Raw genomic sequence first — 27,455 nt, 5'->3', positions numbered from 1 at the left:
AAGTCTCATTTAAGCCAAGTGTTGACTATATGAACTAGTTAAGGGGGCTTTTCAGCTTCCTTTAAGACAGTTCAAGGTTTAAGAGGGTTATTTTTAAGTTCTTTGACAGTCATGGCTACTAACCAGTAAGAATATTGCATTCCATTATGGGGAAGCTGCAGACAATCATGAATTTGGCACATGCTTGGTAGAATGGATAAAGATTCTTCTTTTTTAAATCACTTGCCATGATGCAGTGAAAACGAAGATTTGACCAGGTTGGACTGTGACTGTCACAGCCATTACATGGTACGCAGTGTGCCTTAGGAAACAGATGTTATGCAAACAGTGGTCATGAATTTATTTTCTCTTCAATGCCTGGTGAGGAAATGTGCTACAACTAAAGAACAGCAGTGGGAATAATGATCATTCAGGAAGTCTTCAAACTGAGCTACAGGTATTTAATTTAAAAGCACACAGACTGTTTGGAAAGTTAATATTTCCTTCGGACAAAAAATATCATTAAAGCATAGTGATGTTAGAAATTTAGGGATTTTAAAAGCATCATTTTTCTTAGAACTTGGCTGAAAATTTTTGCTGAATCTTGGTCTGGAACATCAAGACCTTTTACAATGGTTTTCTCTGAATGGAAAGCTTATTATCATTCTACCTGAGGGTAGGCAAGAAGAAAAAAGCCCACAGGCTGCTTTGTGAGATCTGATGAGAAACCTGTCGACTATCCAGATTCACTTTCCAATATATAATGAATGATATTTCTGGATGGCTGACCTATCTCAGTTTGCTGTTTTTGTTTGGTTACATGAAAGGTGTCGTTTTCCTCTTCTCACTGACTGAATTTTTTTTTACATAGGTTTTAATTATAAATTGGGAGCATAGATAAAAGTAACATAATTTGGAGCAAGAGTCTGATTTTTATAACAGTGAAAAATAGCACTTTTGTATTTTGTTTTCCATCGTTATAATTTCCTCTTGCCCTAGGCAACGGGGTATGTCAAAAAAGTCACGTTTGATTTATAATCCAACACTACTGGGGCTAGAAGGACCCAGCACTCCTACTTGAAGTTCTACACTTTGCAAATGATGAATAAGATACCAAGAGAAGGGAAATGACTCATACAGGCCACTGTATCTGCCTACTAGCAGGTCTACATACAGAACGCAGGTGTCTCGTTAGAGAGTTCCTTTTTCTCTATATCAAATACCCTTGTTCTGTTCCCAACTTACACAGTGACATTTGAGCAGATTCTAACAGCATGCCCTTCGCGTGGACTTCCCTAACTTGCTGGTTGATGACTTCAAGTGTTTGACAGTGCACCTGACAATGTAATTTATCCTGTGACTGCACAGATGACATCTTGTGAATACTGCTTGATGCCGCCACAGAATCATCCCTGAAAGGATTGTGGCTGTCTGTGGATCAACACTGACACAGTCTTCCTTTGAAGTATACCTGCAAATGTCATTCTAACTGTTAAAGACAAATGACAGATAGCATAACAGAATTATAATTGTTAATTATAGCAACAGTGGATCCTGTTTTCTCTCACCCCTGTGATGTTTGTCCATATGCTGATCTGTCTGTCCTGCTTTGCTATTCTAGGTTTGTGTGCTGGAGAGACAAATATTTGACTTTCTTGGATATCAGTGGGCACCTATCCTGGCAAATTTTGTACATATTATTATCGTCATCCTTGGTTTATTTGGAACTATTCAATATAGACCTCGCTACATAACAGGAGTAAGTACTCTTCCTGCCTTCTTACAACATATTGAAACAGAGAAAGATGTGAAAACTACAAATGTCCTAAAAATTATGTGCATACCTTCTTTTAATAATATGGATACCCTGTCTTAAGCATTGTGTGTTTCTTCACATAGTCTCAGATTGCATCAACAGTCATTGAAAATGGTAGTTTGAAGCACTCAGTAGTGAATGTAAGCAGATTGCATTTTCATAAATTGTTCTTCCAACTAAGATTCTCCTATATTTGCAATCAGAACGGTGACCCTTTATTTCTGAATTATAAAGTCATGCCCTCTGAATTTACAGATTTGAATGGTCATTTTTTTCTTACTTAAAATAATCCCATTCTATATATTAAATTAAGATAGTTTAAAATTAACACAAACTAAATTACACTATTGATGTGAAAACATTAATACACATTACAGTTAATATTTGAAATACTTGAAAGCCAGAATATTCTGGTCCATTGTCTCTGTGTTCTCCATAGTTCTCTTTTTGGCTCAGCAGAAGTATTTTACATTCCCACTCAAGTTAAACTTACTTAACATAAAAGTGAAATTCAACTGGTTTGCAGTTGCCATGGGAACTATAACTTTGTTGTTTTCTAATTTTTTTGTATGTGATTCAGATCTCAGCTATTGCTCTTCATTAATGTAGGATTTCTTTTTTGTAAGTTTCATCATTTAAATTTCTTCTGTTTTCGACAAAGGAAAATTCTATGGGTATTTATTTTAAATTATACAGCAAGTCTGTGGTAAAAGCATATATATGTTAGTACATCTAAAGTTCTGCCTTATTCAACACAAACCAGCAGGCTTTCTCAGGTTTCATGAAGCCTGTTTCTCATAAAAACTTGCCCTCCTATAAGCTTTTTTCACTGTCATACAGAATGCAGATGAAGCTCACTGGTACTGAGACAAACAGTAGAACCAAGGGGTGCACTGTACAGCTAAAGAGGAATGAGATGTTCATAATCCTGCTCATAGGTGCATGCCTAGAGACCAGGGCACGTCACCTGGGAGGCTAGGTTGTAATCTAAATCTTGTAGAAAGTGGATAAGTCCTATTGCCTGGTAAAGTCTTTCAGTGTATAAACTGTGATAGTATTGTCCATTTCTTTTTTCTTTTTTCTTGGTAATGGGGATTGTCCCCAGAGCACTTAACCACTGAGTCACATCCCCAGTCCTTTTTAAAATTTTATTTAGAGACAGTGTCTTGCTGAGTTGCTTAGGGCCTCACTAAGTTGCTGAGTCTGGCTTTGAACTCGAGATCCAGCTGCCTTAACCTCTCAAGCTCCTGGGATTAAATGTGTGTGCCACCACACCTGGCCCATTTTCTTTTATGAATTGCAGTTTGATCCAAGTTAGGAAGGACAGCACTGTGGTAGGGGGTGGATCATTTGAAGTCATAATACAATGGTTGAAATCTTGTGGCTTTTAACAGTTTTATTTCATCGGTCTACAATTTTCTGATCTTTGAAATTAAAATAATAATTATAACAGCTCATAGTGCTTTAATTAGTTGATATATTAGTAGCCATTGACGAAAAATTCTTTAAGCTACCTTTCCTCTTTTATCAGACTTTGTGACTCCTTCATGAAGTTATTCTTATAAATAATGTCGTTCTTAGTATCACCATATTCATTTCTGATGAAGTGTTTGGGATAAAATTCTAGATGTGGGTCAAAATGTTTTAACAGTTTAAAAATTCAGAGGTTAGTTTTGAGGAATAAGTGGAGTGTTTTATGCAATATTCTTAAAAGGCATTTGATAAATGTTAGGTATAATATTTTTCTTATTACTATTTGAAAATAATACTAAAATATATAACATAGCAATAGGCTAGAAGGAAATTTAAAACAGATCAAAGTCTTTCAGATATGGATTGAATTTTTCTGTCCTTTTATTACTAGAATATACAACTCTTTAAAAATTGTAGGATTTTTATGTTTCAAAGTATACTCTCTTTGCTTTAGATAAAAGATAAACTTTGTTCTAGCTGTGTTTATTAGACACAATTTGAAATTCTACTGGGGTTCTATAGTAAGAATGTATCTTCAGGCTACACCCATGATTTGATCTTTTCTTATGGACAGCACTCCAAGCTTAATTTTTTTTTTTTTCTTTGAGACAGTGTCTTACTTTTTGCCAGCTGGAGATGCTGTAAATGCAAAGCTTCTATATTCCAATTAAGCATGTTAGAAACACAACCTCTAAATTTTTCTTGAAAATCCATTCTTTCTATACCTTATCTCTCTCTTACAATATTATAATTGACTAAAAGTTGACAAGTAACAGTGTCAATTGTTTGCTTAGAAATTCTCTTAACCACATCAATAAGTTCATAGGTATAGTATCTGTCTTCCCAATTATTTTAGGCTATAGCCAAGACAATTGTTCTAATTAACATGAGTCTTCTACTCTCCAGCCCTTGAAAATCATCTCCTTACTATTCTTTCTATCTCCACTAACATTTGGCCTCTACCTGAAAGCTTTTCTCAAAACTAATATTTGTCTGTTGGGTTTGTATTATGATAGCACTCAGTTTCTTCAATGATTTCTATTCTAGTTATCTATTTCTATGTAATTGTCATGATTGAAGGCCAAAAGTGAATTTGGGAAAATAATAAATTTGTCATAAAATGGAGTTAAAAATTCAGTTTGTCTAGAGATGACAAAAGGACTTACAGTTAAAAGAATATTAAATGGAATCATAAATGATAGATATTCTACCCGATGAAGGATCTGGTTGTAGAAGAAAAATCTGTGATAGGGGCATGTGGTTACTGAACATAATGTATTGCTGCAGTCAAGAAATTTCTGCAGGCTTTCTGTGCATTGGAGACTTAGTACCAATGAAATATATTTCACTGTCCTCTGAAATATAGGTTTTTATTATTTCTATATTTGACATTTTATATTTTTTCAGAAGAATTCATGACTGAAAGTTATTATTAACATTTTGCATATTTCCTTCAAGTACACACAAATGAAACAATCTGATAATGGTAAATATTCTGATATGAATCATCATTTTAGCTTAACATCATATAACACAATTTTGAAATGAATATGACTATTCCAATTTTTTTAACCTTGTACTTTAATGATGTACATTACATTATTTCAATTTTTTCTTGTATAAGTAATTTTCTATAATCATAAAAATGCTGTCTTCTTCATTAGTGAGTTTTTCTATAGGAGAAGTATGTAGGTATAAAAATAATATGAACAATTTATGTTCTTATTATATAACTGACAATCACCTATTCAAAATTATTGTACTGAAATATTCTCCCATGAATACACTGCATTCTTGATAACCCAGAATATTATCTGTTCTCATATTTGATAAAGAAAAGACTACTTCCCTTGTTTTGAGTTGAATTTCTTATCTTTAGAACATTGGACTTTTTCATATATTTTTTGCTATTTTAATTTATTTTTGCAGAGATTATTTTGGATATACTTCTTTCTTCCCCTGTACTCTCACTGTATTTCTTAATGATTTATGTGCATAGGTATATAACTACATATAATATGTAACATTGTATATATTACATACATAACATAAAATGATAGTATCCCTTTAAGTATTATAAGATTTTTTTGATATTTATTTTCATCTTATTAAAATTAAATTCCTTTCCCTTCATTATATTTTCTGTTACTATTTTTTTTTTTTTTTTTGGTGGCGGGGGGTGGTTACTAGAGATTGTACTCAGTTGTACTCAACCACTGAGCCACATCCCCAGCCCTTTTGTACATTTTATTTAGAGACCAGGTCTCTCTGAATTGCTTAGCACCTCGCTGTTGCTGAGGCTGACTTCGAACTCGAGATCCTCCTGCCTCAGCCTCCTGAACTTCTGGGATTACAGGCACGCGCCACCGTGCATGGCTATTTTCTATTACTTTTGAAGATGATAGAAATCAAATACCATTTTGTAAAATGCAGCCTTCAGTATCTTTTGTTTTACTAAAACAATAGATAGATGTCCAAAAAACAATGTAACTCTTTCAAATTTTCTATTTGTGTTCAAACTACTGGTGGAACTTTTTATTCTGTTTTGTAAACTGGCCCCCCACCCCACCAAAAAACATGTGGATATTCTCTGAAATACCGAGTACAGTGGTAACAAATAAACAGTATTGGTAATGTCCTGTTTCCTACACTAATTTTTCTTTTGATAGAAGCAAAGAAGAAAAGTTTAAAAGCAGCTCATTGTTACGAGAATTCAGTATCCTTTGAGGGCCTCTGTTACATTGAGAAGTAAAATAGTTTGAGGGAAATTAAATAGGTGATTTCAGTTCTAGAATGGAAATCTGAATCTTGGGTCCACAGAAAGAGTCTGTAGTCACTAACTCTTGACAATATCAAGTCCCAAAGTCAAGGAGAGATTAACTTGGGTAGAGTAATTCACACACACACACACACACACACACACACACACACCCAAACAATCACATATATCTGTTCATACACACACACATATATATATTTATGTATATATACACGTGTATTAACTGACTTTGTTGAAAGCATTATTTTGTGTTGTAAATGTAAATTTCTAATGCATCTTTATTGAGCTAAAGATACTAGTAAGCAGAATGTGATTTGTTATATCCAGTGTTTATTATAAATGACAAAAGATGTTAATGAGTTGTACTATTTTAAGTTGTCAAAAATAACCTGAGGAATATGTAGGTTTCTCTACTGAAGGGACAACAACTCATTGGTAATAATGCCAAAAGGAATGTTGCTGTAGCACTCAAAAGATTCCTTCCCTCTTTCCTTCTAGATAATCTTATTCCCAAAACTGGAAATGAATTAAAAAATAACTAAAGGTCCATTATTCAAATTTCATAAAAATGAAGAATATAGTATAGTAAAATCACATTAACATTTATGGGAATCGTGTTTTTTCTTTTTCAATTCCATTATCAATTCTCTTGTATATCTTCCTCTACAAATTCTGTAAACCTCAAGGTACCCTTGTACAAATTTGTCCAAACTCATACTAAGAAACAGGTAGGTAGGCTGCTGGTCCAAGTCTTCCTAACTGCCAAATAGGCTTGTAACTGTCAAACTGAACTGATTCTTGGGGTACAATTCAGAGAGCCTCAGTTTAGCTAAAAACTAAAACAAACAAATAACTTTAGTTGTTGTTAACTTTAAAATTCAGCATGGAATTTGCAGTTTAGAGAGGTTTTAGATTTCAAGTTGTGGTCTGCCATTCTAAAAGCAAATATATAATTTTGTCTCTGTATTTAATTGGAAATGATATCAAGACTTAAGAATAGAAAACCCAAGTAACATATATTTTTCTTGTGGAGATCAATATCACAAGGCCTCCAATAATAGAGAATTAGAGTAGTATTTTTCCTTCACTTATAGCATTCAGCATTTTGATAATTCATCAAAAAGTTATGATATCAAATAACTTAATTTAGTATTTGATATGTGTATTATAATTTTACATTACTGTATACATTACTAAATACCCATTAATTTGGAATCCCTCATCCCAAATATCTTATTTGTAAGAGTTTCAAGTAATCAATGGGAGAATTTTATGTAATCAAAAAATTTGAACATATAGTAATACAAAAGACCTAAGAAATACATATGTGCGTGTGTGTATGTGAGTGTGTGTATTTTATATTATCTTAGCTAATGAAGACTCTTTCCCTGACATCAATTTAGACTATGATAACTGATCTAGTATGAGATAAACTGGGAACATTGGGGTTAGTTTCCACTTGTGTTACTAAAAAAAATCATGAGTTTAAAATAATGTGGTTAAAGTTGATTTGATAAAAGCAGGGCTGCTATGGTTAGAAAGAGAGACCAATATTCATGAATCTTCATTCTTTGTTTTATGAGAATAATCAACTATGACTACATCATAAGATCTCTACTTGCTCCTTCAAAAATAACAAAAGAATTGAATACTCCATTAGTCAACTTATTAAAGCTTTAAATAGTAATTTCCCATTATTGCGGAACACTAAACATCTGTTATTCAATTTGTGCCACTTAAATTTGTTTTAACTACTAGATTTCTTTTTAATGTGTGGCATGTGTTTACCATTGAGTGTTGATTTATAGTTTTACGAATATCCTCCTTAACCTGAGTAAGGCAAGGTCAGTTTCAGACTTGGTGTCACCTATTTGACTTCCTTCACGTTGTTCTTCTAGAGCCAACATACTAAAGAAAAGGAGCCCCCTGCTATCTTGAGCCAGACATGGGACCACATGGTGACTGTATACCAAAAGACAAAGCCAAATCCATTTTCTAAAAACAGTTTCATATGGCAATTTGGAAAATTTACAGACACCTTAGTGAGTCTGTAAAAGCAATGTTTTACACATAATTAGTATGGAGAAGGGAGGGAAAAATTCCTTAGATTTCTGGAATTTCGTATTTGTAGATAATGAGACATGATTTTATTTTTAATTGTTCATGGAACTCTCATCTACATGAAGAATCCAACTAACCACTTTAAATGGGAAGCACTTCTTATGCCTCGTTTTCAGGTCACGTGCTTTTCTAACTCTAATAGTGTCACCTCCCTAAAACTATTTTCACTCCTCCAAGTCATTTTTAGGAAGTCATTAATCTATGTTTAAGTATGTTTTGCTACTTTCATTCAGTTTTCTTAGGAGAAAAAAATATACAACAGAAAACTTACTGCAACTAAAGCATTAAAAATGCACGCTTTCTGTGTTCAGGACAGAAAATCAATGTAGATTAGAGATGAAGAGACTTGATATAGTAGTAAATTAACACTACTTCTAATGACTTAGAGTAGTTGTGAAAATAAGCATTTTCCCATAAGCCTAGAAGGGGAAAAATACCATCATTACAAGTTTAATGGATTTAGCCTGTAGTCCTAAAATAAATGTAATAATGCTACATTGTGAATGCAATTTATTCTCAAAAGAATGTGTACCCTTGAGGAAATATGAGTCATTTATTCTACAAGAAGATACTTTGTGCTCTCATTTTAGTGTGAGGCTGTGACTAAAGATTTATATAATGTGGTAATCTATAAATAACTACCTTGTGACAATACAAATTCATGTTTGTAAATCATCTAATAATTTTTAGAAATGACTTTTGAAAACAGACAAGTTGTGAGATATATATTATATATATATGTCTATATATATATGTAAAGGTATTAGTTTCTTTTCTAAAACAGAATGAAATAATGCATGTAGGCATATTTTAAATTATAAAAGTAAAATTGGGTTTATAATAAAAGTCTCTTTTCATACCCCACTTCAACTGTTTCTAATCTCTTTATACTTCTTCTGCGGTTACTTTGGAATTTGTGTGTGTGTGTGTGAGAGAGAGAGAGAAACAGATACTAAAAAACACCTGTTCAAAATCTCTTTAGTTCAATTTATTTTGTGATAACACTTTGCTTTTATAGGGCTTTTTTTACCCCAGAATTTCTGATTGCTTCTTCTTCTTCTTTTTTTTTTTCTTGTAAGAGGAAAAAAGAGCCTTTATTTTAAAGTGTATCCTAAATATGCTTCCAATTTTTATCCATTGTGCCTATTGCTTGATATTCATTGTTTTTATTTTTAAAATCCATTGCTCTCCTGTTTGAATTTAGACCATTTCCTTTATATTTGCCTCTGATTTTATCTGTAGCCTTTTGTTTTTAATAGTATATTCGTCTTCCCTAGAGATTTCTCTCCTAGCACTCTGTCCTCTTGCTCCTATCTAAATTGGTTGCTCTCTAACCTATTATACATCCATCTTTTCTGCTTTGCTATCCTGAATTAGATTCATGCTTTCTTAGAGTCCATGTATTTTCTTTCTGATGTTCTTCAAATAACTTCTTGAAAGAGTATTTTGAGTGGTAAACTTTCTGAGTTCCTATATCAGAAAATGATACCATTCTATTTGTGTATTAATTTAGCTAGATGAAAATTCATGGATTAAAAGCAGTTTTCCTTAGAACATGAAAATAATTGTTTAATTTCATTCTAGAAAGCCGTGTTACTGATGGAAAGGCTTATATATCCTTTGTAAATAACTTTAAATTAATTCCTTAAAATATTCATTTTATCCTTGTTATATGGACCTTTCAAAATAAGGTATCTAACTGTGGACCTATTTTAAAATTATATAGCCCTTTTGATTTGAAAACATATAGATAGTCGTATTTGTCTATCTGTCAAAAAATACCTGAGAAAATCAGCTCACAGGAGAAAAGGTTTAATCTGGCTCAGAGTTTCAGAGATTTCCATCCGTGGTCACAGTCCACATCACTTTAGGCCTGAGGTGAAGCCAGGCTCCATGGTGGGGAGAACACAGTAGAAAAAGCTGTTCACCCCATGGCAGCCAGAAAGCAGAAAGAGAGAGTGAGAGAGAAGGAGTTGGAGTCAAAATATGCACTTCAGGGGCATTATCTGCAAAGATCTATTCCCTCTGTTGGCCCCATGTCCTTAAAAGTTTCCACTGCCTCCAAAAGCCCAGGAAGCTATGAATCAATTCACAAATGAATTAATCCAGTGTGAGAAAGAGCCCTCATAATCCCATAATCCCCCAAGGCACCATCTCTGAATACTGCTTCAAGGGGGACCCCACCTTCAGCACATGAGTTTAGGAGAACATTTAAGATCCAAATCATAACAGATTCCTTCAGCTTCAGAACTGCATGTGTTAAATGATAGTTCTCTGTGTTTTGAAATATTAGCCTTTGTTTTTCTGAGATAATTTTATTTAACAATTATTATATATTATTATTTTTTACTTATTTACTAGAACTCCTGGTTTTCTTAAGAGAGATGAATATATAACTGGTGTAAAAGTGGTAGAAGGTTAGCCTGTTCTCCAGTCACTTTTAACATTCACCTTTGGTCACCTGTTCCTTACCTCAAGTTCCATGGTACAGAATTCTGCCTAGAGGTTCAGTTTCCTCTGTGTCCCCACACAGTCTGGACCGACAGTTGTTCCATTCTGTATATTAATTAGTATATACCTGTCTAATTATCCTCTTCTAGCAATTGCCTGAGATCTCTCTGCTGCTAATGTTTTACAGATAATAGTTTTGGGACTGTACATGTTGCAGGCTGTTTGTTTTCTTGAAACTTAAATGTAACAGGAACTATTAAATTGCATTAAACATGTTTTACTTGGGATTCATTTCCTTTATTAAAGAATGAGAGCTGAGAAGATTACATTGTTATAGAAAGGTGTGTTTATCTAATTGCTTTAAAAAGCCACTTCTATACCCTATAGTGTGGGTATGCTGATGTTATAATAGTATATGTTATGCACAGGGTATACTATTATAACATAGTCTCCAGATATTTACATTTTAACAGAGGGGGAAACAAATATGTAACCAAGTAAAGGAAACACTTTTCATAAAGACCATGGTATAAGGATGTACAGGATATCACAATTGACCAGAACAGGTGGGGCAAGTCAGCCTGGGCCTGAGAAGAATCGAGAGGTGTTTCATAGATGATGGAACACATGGGCTGAGACTTAGAGTATGAATAGCAATCACTGGGAACATAGGAAGAGGGATAATTCCAGGTACAAAGCCAACAAAAGCAATGAGGACTGAGGTGTTTTAAAAAATATAGTTGTATCTTTGTTAATATTAGATTGTCATGGTTGGTCCACAGGAGCTAATTGGAAGAGAACAATGAATATATAGACAGGGACCATTATGGGAAAAAAATATAATTGACCAGTAGTAAATTGTTTATGTGGACCACTTTTTAGATAATTGAATGGTCTTACATAAGGATTGATCCTGTGTTGCTGGAAACATGAAAGAAAGAAGACATGAAAAGGCAGTTTTATGGATACTTTGAAGAAGAGACTAGACAATGGTGGAACCATCTCACCATGGCAACTGTTAAGACAAAAGGAGAGAAATGTACAAGAGTTCAATTTTGTACTTGTTAATATCTTACTAGTTATACAGGTGAGACCAAATAGGGAGGTGTCCCATGCCATTTATTGATTGTTTCCCAATCACTTGATAACTTTTAGATTAAAACCCAGCAAACATTATTTAATATATGTATGACATGATTTTGTCACATAAACTAAGAATGTCATTACTGTGTATCTTTAAGAGACACCTGGTATGTTAAGACATTATTATTAAAAGTAATAATAATATATTCTTCTATAATGAGAGTTAATATTTGATGGAGAACCCTCCAGATAATTTTACTAGTTTATATCTAGTTACCCTGAACAGTTTTCTACTATCATTTCTTTGATGTACATTCTTCACCCAGATCATTTAATCACAGCAGATTCATGCCATGATGACAATTTATGGCTAAAGGAGTCTGGGTACTTTCACCTAAAATAATCCAATTGTTTTTAAGTCTATTGCAGCAAATCTTCTTTGTTTAGAATATAGATTGGTCTTAGTGGGCGAGAGCAAATTCAATATTTATTCTAAAACAGAAACATGATCCTTCCATTGTACTTCATTGCCCTATCCATGTGCAGAGTTGTGTGTGTGTGTGTGTGTGTGTGTGTGTGTGTGTGTGTGCACGCACAGTGCATGTTTTGTTTGGTTCGTTTGGGGTTAGGCACAAGTTTGGTCAAACACCTTATTTCCTGATATCATTTCAACTGCCACCTCTTGCCCATTAAAACCCATGGACCTCCAGTTAACCAGTAGTATAGACCATCTGAATTCTTAGCACTTTTCAATAGTGCCTTAAAATTATAGCTACTAAAATACTTACCAAAAGTGCAGTTAAGAAAGATAATATTCATGGAGAAGTGCTGAAAAGAGAAGTGCTCATATATTCTGCTAGACTCTCTATAATCAATCCTGAATAAACTATCATATTTGTATTGTGTAAAGTTAATGCTTCTAGGGTGATTTTTACTCCTAAAATGCATCTTAGAAGTATGTCATGACACATGGAGTGATTTTGTAAGAAACAGAACTATGAAATCCATTTATTGATTATGGAGATTTTGTTGGAAGTGTTGATTCAAGCAGATACAAAAGAAAAATCTACCTCATTAAGTAGATTTACCTTAAGTAATAGCTTGTGCATTGGACTGATTTACCTTAAGGTGTAAATGCATTTACTAATTTTTTGCCAGTACGATAGTCTTTTCTTTTCCATGAAGTATACAGGCAAGGATACACATTGGATGTCTAAATCTGCAGATAGTTCCAAACTTCTAACACTCTTAGCATACTTTTTTTCCCTTTCTTTATTGAGTCAAGAATAATTACCTTTTCCTTTAGAGAAGGATTTTACAGCTTTTTTTTTGGGGGGGGGAGGGGCTATCCATTTTCCCAGCATTACTATTTTTGCTCTTTAGGGGCCATTCTAGAAGTAAAATCAGGGTGAGTTGAACAGAAGCACTAATACCATTTGATGTGATAACCCAGATAGCTCTCAGTTACTAACAAACCTGTAGCATGTATAGCTAAGCAAAGGGATGATTCGTATCCCAGGAAAGCTGGAAAGGGATGGCATGAGATTTCATGTTACTCAGAATAGTATGCAATTTAAAATTCATGAATTGTTTATTTCTGGAATTTTCCATTTAATATTCTTGGACTGCTATTGATCGCAGGTTAACTGAAACCAATGAAGGTAACACCACAGATGAGGAAGGACTACTACAGTTTTAAGATCTAATTTGCGACTTGTCCAGGTTTTTCAAAAGCAAAGGAAAAACTTTACAGTTTTTTTTTGGATAAAATGGAATTGGAGAATATCATGCTAAGGGAAATAAGCCAAAGGCCAAATGTTTTCCCTGATAAGTGGATGATGATATATAATGGAGGTTGTGGGGTGGGGGGTGTGAGAGAAGAATGGAAGAACTTTAGATTATGTACAGGGAAATGAGAGGGAGAAGGGGTGGGGGAATGAAAAATGGTGGAATGAAACAGATATCATCATCCTATGTACATGTATGATTACATGAATGGTATGAATCTACATTGTGCTCAACCATAGAAATTAAAAGTTGTACCCCATTTGTGTACAATGAATCAAAATGCAGTCAATAAAAATAAAATTAAATAAATAATAATAGATCTAAAAAAACTCAAAAAAAAAAAAAACCCCAAAAAACAAAAAAACACCAAACATAGCCCCAGCTTGGAGGGCAAGACAGACAACACATGGCAATAAATTAGTCACTCATCATCATCCTCAATCATCATCAGATAGTGATGGAACCATATGAAATATGGATGTATATTTACCTTTATATATAGATATTACATAGAGTAGGGTCTCTGTGTTAAACTATTATTTCACCTTTAAGCTTGAATAATATTGACAAATAGAATGAAAATCCTAGTACCTAAGCTGGGAAAGATTGGATTCAGAGAGGAATTTAATAAAGGTATAAAATCCCTAGTTATCAGAGTTATTCCTATTATCATTTTGAAAGTATCCATATTTTTTCAGTGCACATACATATTTTATTTTTAAAAACTGGGTTCATATTATGCGTGCTATTTTGGTATCTGCTTTTTATTTATTAAAATATCATGAATCTCGATTTAATTTTATATTGCCAGATAACTCATTCAGTATTTTAAATCAATTTAAATCTGTGAAACATCCAAATCTTTGTCCATTGTTTTGCTTGTCTGACTTTTTCTTGTCAATTTGTGTTCACACATAACCTGTTTTGATATGACAGCAATTAACTTCTTACCCTTCATTTTGTTTTAAAAATTTCTCCAAATCTCTCTTATGTGTCTTACTTTTGTCACTTTGGTCAAAATAATTGTTGCTTAATTTTTCTCTATTAAAATATGTGTAGGTTGAGTTTTCTGTTTGCTAAAGAAGATATACTCATAGGGCCTAAATTCTACATGTAATCTCTTACATTTTCATATAAGGTATTGTTGAATATTTAATGGTAAACTTTTAGTTCATCTGGAATGCATTTTTGTATTTCATATTACATATGGCACCAAACTATGTTCTTTACTATGAATACCCAGTGATGCCACCATTTATTATTTGGAATGTCTTTTTTGTTTATTTCAAATTATGATATATGCTGGCACTATTCTAAATTCTGTTTTGTTCCATTGCTTTGCTTATATCACTACATAATTTTGATGACAGTGCTTTAATATTATATTCTAACAAATGATAAAATAAATCTACATAGTGTTTTTATCTTTCATATATTCCTTGGGTATTCTCTAGCATTTAATTTTTAACATCAATTTTAAATCATTATATTAAATTAAAACAAAATATTTGGGGACAATTGGCTTTTCTTTTTTTAAAAAAGGAATTTGAGGAAAGGAATATTCTGTGAGGTGGTATTGACTCTCCACTCAAGAATATGTTATGCCATCCATTCTATCTTTGTTTTAATATTCAATACATCTTTTTATACTTTATATCAATTTTATGCTTTATCATTAGAATTATTCTTAGACAATAGTTTTTAAAAATAATTATAAACAGAATGTTTTCTGTGTTTATTTTTAAAATAGAGAAAATGTCTTCATTTGTCATATTTATGATGTCTGGACTTTCATATTAATATAGCAAGAGTTTTCTAGCATTTTTTGGTTTTTATAGGTCATTTATTTAAAGAGAAACTTCATTCATGTTTAATATTAGTAGTATTTGTTTTATATTTATATAACATTTACAAGGCTCTCCAAGAAAAGGCTTAGGAACAAGATTTTCATTCAAGTTCCTGAATTTTAATATAAAAGCTTTAGTACTTCATTATTTATGTAATATTGCTATTGATATTCAGCAATATTGGTATTGGTAAATATTTAAGTAGTTTCCTTTAGTTATTAAGAATGGCTAGTGTGTTTTATTAAATGTCTTTAAATCCATATAATAAAATGATTTTTAAAAATTGGAGTGTATTGAGTGAAGTTAGAAAATGTTCTGATATTGATCCAATCTTCAATTTCTAATCTTTGACTTAATTGTAATATATTATTTTTCTTTTCACTTGAATATTCTTATTTCTATTTTTTTGCATCTTTGTATATAAATTAGATTGTTTCATAACTGTTTTATTTCTAATATTTTGCCAATTATGAATTCTGCAGAAAAAATGGTGATTTTTTTCCTGTGATCTAAAATAGTTCAAATAGAATTGGAGTTACCAATGTTTCCTAGAACTTGTCTATAAGTTCTGATATTTTAATGAATAATAGCTACTGAATCATCTTTCCAATCTTTTCTGCAGGACTTGGTAGTTTTTCAAAATTTTCATTTTTTTTGCATGATTTTGGTGATATAAAGTTTGGCAAGTTATTTTCTGGAGTTTTCTCTTCATGTTATTACCATATAGTTCCATGTCACATTTATTTCCCTCTCTTTTTAGGATTCTTCTGTATCTCTGGGTATTTCATTCCATATATTATTATCTGTAAATCAAGAGAAGAGTGACAACAGATAAGATCAAAGACATTTTCTTCCTGATTTTTTTCTCCTCATTCCAAGGCAACAGGAAGAGGAAGGCTCTTTTATGGCATGGACAGTCTTTCCCAGACATTTGCTAATTTTTATGGCAATGTGTGAAACAAATTGGGAACATAAATTTGTGACTTTTGTTGATTTGGATTTTCTTAGAAAATCCTGTGTGTCAAACAACAATTATAAAAGATTATTTTAAAAGGTTTTGTGTGCATAAATGATTTCAGTTTCAAGTTATGTAATTCTGAAATTCGTTAATGACATTCGTTCCACTATGCCAGCTACATTGACACTAAATGAAGAAAGTCTTTGGGACTAGTAATTACAAAACCTCTTTTGTGTAATAATCTCTGTACTATTTATTTCAAAATATATCTTTCTATTAAACCATATCACAAAATGCTGTGAAGTTGACCTTTCGGAGGTCTTAAGAATTGTTTTAGTTGCAGGGTATTTTTTTTTTTATTGCCCACCTGTCTCCTTGATGAAATAGTTGTCATTTTTCTGGCCATCCCTGTGTTGCATTTGTAGACATCTTGTCAGTGGTTTTTGGAAACATTGACTCATCTGGGAACTCTATGCACTAGAACATGTTATCTACACTCCACAGTTAAAGCACTGTTTACCTAAGCCTGTCATTTTCTGGAACACAATTGAATCAATTTTCTCTCATTCTACTTTTTTTTTTTCTTTTAAAGGTACCATTTGAGTTTACGATATTTTATGAAGGAAATGTTTTACTGCATGTATTTTAACTTATTTTGTCTTGTGTTTATTTTAACGGAGGTGCCTTGCAGTTAAAAATTGGTACTAGTATGCAAGAAGCTATTCCTTGGGAAGGGAAACTACTGTTTTATAAATAAATTTATTTGAAAGTATGAGACATCTTATTTTAACTCACCATTGTTTTGAAAGGTCAGTGCTTGATATAGGGTTTCTATGCTAACATTTATTTTTAAAAATTTTTTTAGAGTTGTTTGTGTCTAAAAATTTATAATAAGATGAAATTATAACATGGCATAGTTGTCATTTCATCCAAACGACATTTAAAGCCTTTGTTTTTTCTTCCTTCTTTGTATTCTCTTCTTACTGTGTTTTTTATTACTATTATTATTGTTTTAATGCAGGAAATTGATCAAAGTCATGGGAAGCTAAGTGGTGATTTTGAGAGGCCTGTAGCATGGTGCTGTTCATCTGATAAGTTAGTAAGAAAACTCAGTCCCGATCTGCAGATCTTGTTAGAATAACAAGTGGATCTGCTTTTGGGTGTTGCTCATGTACATCAGTTTGGAGTGAGTGCTAACACTGGCCACTGGGATAATGAGACTCACAAATAAAAGAAAGTTGTTGTTGTTGTTTTTTTTTTTTTTAATCAGCCAATTTTAACAGGCTTGCTACAGTTTTACTCAGGAAGAAATTAGTGTCATTTGTAGTCTCTGTGATGTGTGCTCTGTACTATTGAGGCACAAAGGTTGAAAGTGAACAATAGTGAGATAGAACTGGCTTTTAGATATCTGATACTAACCCTTATTCTAAGGGCACAACATAATCAAGGGGTTTCTGAGCTAAAAGAAAAATGAACTTGAAAATGTTTTCAGAAAATTTGTCTCTTTTCTATCAAAGGCAATTACCTAGATTGAACCTACTTTCACTGTTATTTATAAAATACTAAAACTAAGTGAGACCCTAGAGAACACTTGTCACTTTGTTAATCTGGTGATACCGTCTCCCATATAGCCACCAGTCCTTCATTATGGTAAAAGACTCTCTATCACACATTTTTGATGCCTAACATCTCTGCTTATATGCAAAACAGTTATGTAACTTTTAAAAATTAAAAAAAGTTAACCCTTCTGTTTTATTTAGATTATATGTATTCCCTCAAAATTGTATTTTCTTTTCCACATTGATCACCTGGGATTCAATGTTGTTCATATGTAGGACTGCACTCAGCTTTTACTTATCCTTGTTTATCAGAGCTTAATGGACTCAATATTTAATGCCTGTTTTCAAAATGTGAATACCATAAAAGTATAAATTTGGGGTTTATAAACAATAAAAGATGTTGTAAATGGTGTTACTGGAAGAACACGTCCTTATATTACCTTTCTTTTGGAACATCTTTGTCTTATTTAATAAATAATATGCAGCTAGGTATATACAAATAAATGCCTAAAAGCAGAATTTATATCAGAATTTGATAGGAATGTTTAAGAAATCAGATGTACTCATGAAGCATGCAGGGAATTAATAAAATGAGTGATGCAATAACTATGTAATTAAAAAATGACATTGGAAATTAGGTTACCTAAAAGTTGGAGAGAGTGTATAAAATATTGGCAGTGTTCTCCAAAGACAAAATGACATGTAAAACAGATTCTCTCTTTTGTAAGCATACTAAATGAGTTTACTGGACAATGATTACAACAAAAAATAATGATAATAATAAAAATTGTCATAATGCCAAATATATGATAATGTTACAGGAACTTCCATATATATAAATCTTCATCTTCAACATGGTCACTCTTGTTAGATTTTTCTTTTATCTGTCTATTTATTTTTGGTACTGGGGATAGAACTCAACAGTGCTTACACACTGAGCCACATCCCCAGCCCTTTTTTTATATTTTATTTAGAGACAGGGTCTCACTGAGTTGCTTAGCACCTCACTTTTGCTGAGGCTGGTTTGGAACTTGCAATCCTCCTGCCTCAGCCTCCTGAGCCACTGGGATTACAGACATAGGCCACCATGCCTGGCTACTCATGTTAGGTTTTTCAGTTTCACAGAACATAACTGATATTTAGTGAAATTTGGTAATATTCTCAACTTATCGTGTTGCTATTACCTAGAGGATCTACAAAGTTGTTGCTTTCCTTCTAAACTACATAGATTCTCCAAGGAATGAGGGAACCCATCACAATGATTTATATATAGTTTCACACACACACACACACACACACACACACACACACACACACACACACAAACTCAAGTCATTAATGTGATTCTGCAGTTAACTGCAAATTCTTACAACCTAGCATGTCCCTGAAACCTTGAACCACAAGTGGTATCTGACCTCAAATTCTGTCTTCTGTTTTTGGACCTAGCCATGTTTCTGCACTCTCTGCTTCTTTTCACATGCTGCTTAGTTCAGAGCTGACTATTTCTGATTTCAGAGCTGAAAGTACAAGGGAAGAACTTCTAGCATTTACATTTTCAGTTCCTTAAACTCTAGCAAAAAGTCATTGAGACAGGATCTTTAACTTTATATTGCTATTATTGCTCCCATTCCCCCGTGAACTTCATAGTTTTGTGACATTGCTGTTATCACCCTTCTCCAGTAGAAACAAACTCAGCTCATACCTAGCACAGAATGCAGCTTTTGCTAAATCACTGAGTGGGAGATTTGAGAAGTTTTGCTAGCTCTGTTGTTAGGAAGAGAAAACTGCCTGCTGAGGATTGCCCCACCACTTCAAATCCTTTTACTTTCTGGATATTGTGTGCATTCCATTGCTAAATGCCTCTAAGCATCCCCAACTGTGGATAGAACATTTGCCTCCTTCTGGATTCTTACTGGCTCTTGTCCAATGGTGTGTCGACTGTACTGTGGCATTGGTTTTCCTAATCTGTAATGGACATGCTAATGCTTTATCTATTAAAAGAAGGCAGAAAAAAAGATTTATGAATGACACAACCAGGAAGCTCATACCAATATGAACTATAAATGCAATACTTACTAAGGAAATTTTGTTTTTCTGCATGATGTTTGAGCAAACAGGTGTTTGAGCAAACAATTTCCTAGAATAAAAATTTGAAAAATACTGCCGAAAGACTTGCCAAAAGACTAAAAATTTAACTTCTAAGTGTTGTTTCATTTTGATACTCAAATGTAATTTAAAAGCTAGTTATGACATTATTTTCCCTAGTGTTATTTCCATGTAGCAAGTAATTTTTTCTTTACTCTTTTACTCATAGAATTGTTTCCTGCACTTTAGCCACTTCATCGTAGTATGTGAACATCATTCAACTGCTCCAATCATATTAAAGTTCAAGGACTGCCAGGTCTATTAAAAACATAAAAGACTTAAGTAAAGATGATGTTATAATGCTCACATACAATTTATCCATTATGCTTCTATTCTGTGAATAGCCTGCTTTTCTTTTAATGCTGCTCCTCATTTATATTGCATTAATATATTTGATTTCACTATTTACTTTCAGTACTTTTGCAGTCTACTGTTAATAGTTGGAAAGTTATAGGATTTAAGTAATTATGGCCTTACATGGAAAATAATTATTTTAAAAAGCACATCTTCCAAGCAGTTTTGTGACAGTATATAGGAATATAATGATGGCATTCATCAAATATATTAGAGAATTTGTGAAATAATTATATTTGTACTAAATTTGTTAAAGATTTATGTACATGAATCTTCTATCAATGGATTTGTGTCTTTTCTAAAAAAGTATTAACTGGCTGAATTTTCCATGATTTGTCTGATATGGGGTCATGGAGTGGCAACAGATTTTCCATAAACTGAGTGAAATCAATGTAGATTTGCTGAAACTAAGCAACAATAAATATTCTTAATCATTTTAGAAATAGAAAAATCAAAATAATTTCATTTGCATTTTATATATGTAATAATATATATTATATGCATTATATAATATATAACAGTTTTGCTCAAGCTATTTATATATTAATATAATAAAGTATCAATTTTTAAAAAGTTTTACATGAACACCACTGTTAATATTTGGAATATTTTTCATGGTGTGACATTTAATTATGAGGTGGTAACTGAAAGAAGCATTAAAGCCTCATATTATTTTATCTTTAAAAATAATATATAGTCAATGAATATCCTTGCCTTTCTGCTGTTAGACTTAAATTTTCATCTACTACCTGTTTCATATTTACACATACACACATACATAGTGAATATGAACTTTTATTTTAATTCGATCATATAGTATCAGAAAGAGCTAAAACCTAAAGTTTACATCTTTGTGAAGGAATAGTCTGCCAATTTATCACCATAACAATAAAACTCTTGGTCTTCCTATTTTTGCTCCCTTTTCTTTCTTAAGTTAACTATCAAATCTTTCTGTAATCATCACCTTCATTACCTTGATCCAGTGGGCACATTATAACAACAATATTGTGTAAGTTCAGAGTAGTTGACAATATTCCTATTGTTCTGAGTACTTGTACCTGCTTTCTTCTTTGGCTTTGGAAATTACAGGTCTGTATGTTTCTGTAAAGTGGCAGAATGTCAAGCCTGTGATTCAAAATATGAATAGAGAAAAAAGGAAAAGAAAAAAAAATTAACATAGGAAAAAGTTAAGTTCCTTCCTAAGCAAGATTATTCATACCAATCCATTTTTTTCTGTTTGTAGGTTCATTTTTCTTCAGATACTTTTGCACTAATTTCTTCTAACTCTGTCATTGGTTTTCATATTTATGTATGTATACATTCACTTACTTATATACTTTCTCTGTTCCAAAATCAATTTAAGAGGATTTTTACAAACTAATCTTTTCAATTCACTTACCGTTTGTGTGGCATATCTGGTCCATGAAAGTCTGAGCTTTTTTAAGTGGCTGGGTCTAGGTCATTCACTAACACAGAGGTTTAGAATGTAAGTGTTTTTCTACCTTAGATTGTCCTAACTCTGAAAGTTACTAGACATAATTATCATCTCTCAGATAAAGGCTCTAAGACTCCAAAAGTGGTGGTTCTCAAAGCAACCCCCAGCTTCTGTCTGAATTACCCCAGAGGTAAGGCCAAGCAATTGGCTTTATAACAATCCCTTAATGGGAGTCTGATGCATTAAAGCACAATAGCCAGGAACTTTCTAGTAGCACAAAAGGAGTTCTCCTCAACTCTGCAGACATAAAATCTTTTGGGGAAGATGACTTACAAAGAGATTTTTTTTTTTCCATCCACAAATGAGTGAATCCTTTGGTTATCTTTGTTGATAGTTATTCTCTTTTAGTTGTACTGGTCAAAAGTGAGTCTTTTGTTTGCTTTATTAAAGATGAGTTACTGAATATTATCCTAGCTTTCCTCAACAGGATGAAAAGGGAGCTGTTGCACTCTGGCTGTTGTTGGAACATCCTTTTATGGTCATAGCCTTAGGAGGAGTTTGTACCAAAACAACAGCGAATTTGGATTTTATTTGATTTTACTCTTTAAATATTTGGTTTCATCCTACAAAATGTCCAGTTCTGGCAATGTGCAAGTTATGTAAAAACTAAGACATATCTTGATAATTTTGAAGTACCAGAAAAAAGGGAAAGTCATTCAGTGGAAGTCATTCAACTGAATTGGTTTGCATTTACCCAGCCTGTTACAGTGGCTTGGTCTTCTTTTAGCCATATAAGATGGGTGTTCTACTGGGGGACTGCTCTTGCATTTTGGATTTCAGTTACAGTTTAATAGAGTTCAATTTATCATGGTTACCCTGACTTTATTATTTTGCTTTCTTCTTCTTCTTCTTCTTCTTCTTTTTTTTTTTTTTTTTTTTTTAACAAGATCAACACACTATTATCTAACTGCAGTAAATCCTCTCTCTCTCTCCACGATCTATTTTCTGTTTTAGTGAAAATGGATGTACAAAATTGAAGTATTGGGACTATTGATACTCTCAGAGCAATAAAGTGATGTTTGTTTCATTATTTAAGTGAACTCCTTTTGATATTTTGATTTACTCTTTTGTCACTTAGATTGGTAATTTGAATTATAAAGTGAATATTCTGAAAAATAGTTTACTAAGTCACTCTCCTATTGCAAGGCATGTTTCCATGACTGCTCTAATTTGGCACAGGGACAGTAATTTGTAACTTGCATTCTAGATGAATGATTTAATGATATATTAACATATCAAAAAAGATAATCTGTTCCAAAATTTACATAAAAATATGCAATACTTTTGGTCATGTATATAAACTTGTTCTAGGTTGCAAAGGATATACTGAATTAGACTGAACCAAATTTTTAATTAAAAAATGTATTAAATCATGATCCTTTAAATCCTTAAATATGGAATGTTTATCCTACTTGACAATGAGCAGGATTGTCACAGATCTGCACTTACTAACTTTAAGTTGGAACCTTGATTTCCCTAGATCTCATTGACTTGTGACAAAATGAAATCAAATGTTCTTATCCAAAGTATAAAGATTCTAAATTCACACCTGTCCAGAGTGTGAATAAAGCACAACTTTTCCCAGTCCACCACCCTCTGCCAGCATGTCCGAGGTGCTCATTCGGATCCAAGTCCTGAGTCTTGATGATTTTCATCTTACCAACCACATCTCCTTGTAGCCAAAAGACTATATAATATCTACCAAGAAGACTGGTTCCTCCAGCAAATGACACCATCTACTGCTCATAATAACTACTCCCAAATAGTCCAGTTAGTCAGTCCTTTTCTATCTTTAATGCTCCCAGACCTGTGAGGGGCCAGAGATCAGTACCCCGAGTAGTTGCTGCCCCAGCATTATGCCAAGCTTCCACAGTCCCTAGCATAGGTCTGTGATAACTGGTTTGCTAAACCCCAACACACCCCAAAAAACCCCTCCAGCACTGCCATGCCCAAGATATCCTGGACGACATAAATTGCCTTGCCCCCACCCCCCATCCCACCCCCCAACTCCTGTTCCAACTGTCACTGTTCCCTCCGCTCCGCTTCGTACAATTGTTTTCATTCTTAAATAGTTTCACTGCTGCCCCCAGGCAGTCTACAGCAGAGAAGAGATCCCACAGACATCTGAACCCTAGCCCCATACCTGCTGAATGAAGTTTACTGGTCAATAATTTTTAAGCCGTGACTTTCTCCACATTGATCTGTAGGACGAAACTGCTCAGAACTTGAACTGCTCAATTCTCCTCTAAAAATAGGAAAACTTTTAGAGATCCACTAATTAGAGGTGAAAAACCTCTATCATTTCTTAATTTTATTTACTTATTTTTTATTTGTGCAGTATAATGGTGTGCAATGGTGGGACTTGTTGCTACACATTTTCACGTGCACATTATACAACAATAGGATTTAGTCAGTGTCCCTCCAGCACTTCCCCCTCTCTCACCCCCTCTCTCGCCCCCTCCTATCCCCTGGTTCCCTTTCTCTATTCTACTCATCTCCCTTTGCTTTTTATGTGATCACTCCCACCTTTCTTTTCCTTTTTCCTTTCTAGCTTCCATATATGAGAGAAAACATAGAACCCTTGACTTTCTGACTTTGGATCATTTTATTTAACAAAATTGTCTCAATTTCCATCCATTTTCTTGCAAATGACAATTTCATTTTTCTTTATGACTAAATAAAACTCCATTGTGTATATTCACTACATTTTGGCTCTATCACTTCTGAAATGACTTGGCTCATACATTTTTTTTTCTTTTTTTTTTTTATTGTAAACAAATGGGGCTCATACATTTTTAATCAAGTCAAATGAACTATTGTAGCCTTAGTTTCTTCTCTTATCAGTTATTAGTGATTGTGAGTATAGAAAGATAAATGCAAAATATTGAGTATGGGTCTTGCACAATTAGATTCTCAAGTTTAATCTACTAGGTTAAAAAGTTTACTTTATGCCAAGCATGATGGTGCATGCCTGTAATCCCTGCAACTCAGGAGGCTGAGGCAGGAGGATTGCAAGTAAAGAACCAATTGCAAGAATTTAGTGAGACCCTCAGTAACATAGATAGATCCTGTCTCAAATAAAAAAAGAAACAAAAAGAGCCGGTATGTGGCTCAATATTAAAGCACCTCTGGATTCAATCCCTTGTATCAAAAACAATAAAGAAAAAAATTTTCACTTGTCTTTTTCAATATGATCATTAGCCATGCTTCACTGAGATTTAGACAGTGCAATAACATATCATTTAGGAGTCAAAAAATTTGGAACTAGGAGATAATCAAAATTATTTCAATCCTCTTCTGAGTAGGCTTCCAATACTCTTCTACTACAACTTTATTTTAAAAGGTTTTTTTACTTATTTCTTTTTCACAAATCTCCTTTTAATCTTTTAGTTTTTTATTGATTCTCTTTAGTTATAAATAACGGTAGAATCCATTGTGATAAAATTATACAAGCATGCATTATATCTCATTCCAATTAGGACCCCATCTTTGCATATAAACAATGGTGGGAAATTCTGTGTCATAAATCTCTGCAACAAAATTTCTATTTTATTAATTTATTTTTTATTTTTACAGATTGCATTTTGATTCATTGTACACAAATGGGGTACAACTTTTTATTTCATTGTATATGATGTAGATTCACACCATTTGTGTAATCATACATGTATTACAGTAATGATGTCAATCTCATTCCACCATATTTCATATCCCCTCCCCCCTCTCATTTCCCTCTATTTAATCCAAAGTTCTTCTATTCTTCTATTACTCCCCAACCCCACTACCCCCATTATGTATCATCATCCACTTATCAGAGAAAACATTTTGGCCTTTGGGTTTTTACGACTGGCTTATTTTACTTAGCATGATAGTCTCCAATTCCACTCATTTACCTGCAAATACCATAATTTTATTCTTCTTTATGGCTGAATAATATTCCATTGTGTATATATACCACAGTTTCTTCATCCATTCATCTATTAAAGGGTATCTAGGTTGGGTCTACAATCTAGCTATTGTGAATTGAGCTGCTATAAAATACTTTTTTGCTGTAGATGGACACAGTTCCTTTATTTTATTCATTTGTTTTTATGTGGTGCTAAGGATTGAACTCAGTGCCTCACATGTGCTAGGCAAGTGCTCTACCACTGTGCTACAACCCCCAGCCTTCTGTAACAAAAGTTTGAATAGCAATGGACCTGTCTTCTTTGCTCTCTTGATCTGTGTTCATTTTTAAGATTTTCTTTGTGCTTTCTTTTAGGGCTCAGCAGAAAAGGACCACTACTTTTTCAAACCTTATTAAATGTCACAGTTACTATGTCCAAAAAATGAAACATTTTATATCTGACACTGAAAAGCAAGATAAATAATATTCCTGGCTGTAAACTTCTGCATTAAAGATGTGCCAAAATGTCTATTGCTTACTATTTTCATAATTTACCTGTCAACGGTTCTATTTATTTGGGATTGTTTTTATGGGTTATTGTCTATATCCAGGCTTAGGTTAAAAGGACACACATATCAATATGGAAAAAACAACTATAAATAATATGTAATCTTAAATATAAAATGATAAAGATTCCACAAAAGTGCTTCTCTTCTGCAAACTGAGCAGATAATGCCAGAATTGGTAATGCTTAGAAGGACAGAAGGCCAGGCTACAGTGCCTCTGTTATCAGTAGGGATGCTACTGTGAAACCACCTTAGAACAGCACAGCACATGATAGTGCTATGGTACTGCCTACAACAACAGGGTTTCTGTGAAGTCCTGAGAGCAGCATGGTTTTATGCCCAGAGCTAACAATGAGTCAATCATACATGGTAGCTATGAATGGGCCTTGCCATCAGTAATAATAATAATAATAATAATAATCTTAGTTGCTAAATTCAATGAATAAGTACCATAATTTACTTAAATGTTTGTATAGCTAATTGGTTCTGAAGGTCTGGGATTCCACTGTCCTGCCAGGCACAAAGAGCCACTGGTGCTCTGCTATGTTTGGAAAAGGCCTGTAGAGAGTCCAACACTTCTTGAAGAGTACAATGCTCCTTTGTGAAGGGCTTTTGAGTGGGAAGAGGAGAAGGAGGAAAAAGAGGAAGAGGAGAAGAAATTAGTAGCAGCATAAGAGAGCTTAGATATCAGTCCCTAGAATCCATAAATGAGGAAAGTAGGGAAATAAAATAGCAATAAATATGATTTCTAAAATTTTCTTTGGGAATCACATAGATTCTAGAAAATGCCTATAATTTGATATGAAAGATGATAAAAACAGATCTTTTAGGCTCTTACTAGATTCTATAGAGATTTTCCACAGAGATTAATTTCTCTTATATTTTCTCTAAATCTTATCATATTTCTGAAAATAAAAATAACATTTTTTAAACAATGATTTCACTAGATGTGCAATTTCCAGTGGTCATTCATGATTTAAAGTGTCATTTTGGCAATCATGGAAATAAGAAAATGTGTTTCAAATAACGTTCCTGTGTCTTAAAAGTAAGATTGTCATAGATCCCATGAGCATATATGTGAAATTGCAGACCCTTCTTCAACTTTTCCCCCAATTCCAGTTCTGCTTCTCTTTTTCATTATTTCATATTTTTTTC

General features: G+C 33.1%; 1 protein-coding gene across 6 annotated transcripts in view; it reads left to right on the top strand.

The window, feature by feature from the left end:
• The window catches only part of NKAIN2 (sodium/potassium transporting ATPase interacting 2), a gene marked incomplete at its 3' end in the record, with an annotated part of 1,065,485 nt that overhangs the window by 456,063 nt on the left and 581,967 nt on the right, over nucleotides 1-27,455 (top strand). For all 6 annotated transcript variants that reach the window (XM_079148273.1, XM_079148271.1, XM_079148272.1 and 3 more), the window contains one exon: nucleotides 1,601-1,738. In XM_079148273.1, the coding sequence (XP_079004399.1) occupies nucleotides 1,601-1,738 (138 nt within the window). The remainder of the gene's footprint in view (nucleotides 1-1,600; nucleotides 1,739-27,455) is intronic.

The sequence above is a fragment of the Sciurus vulgaris genome, assembly GCF_902686455.1.
Source record: "Sciurus vulgaris genome assembly, chromosome: 7".
NCBI classification, from domain to species: Eukaryota; Metazoa; Chordata; class Mammalia; order Rodentia; family Sciuridae; genus Sciurus; species Sciurus vulgaris.
The sequence above is the reverse complement of the archived record's forward strand: the minus strand, read 5'-3'. Positions and strand labels throughout refer to the sequence as shown.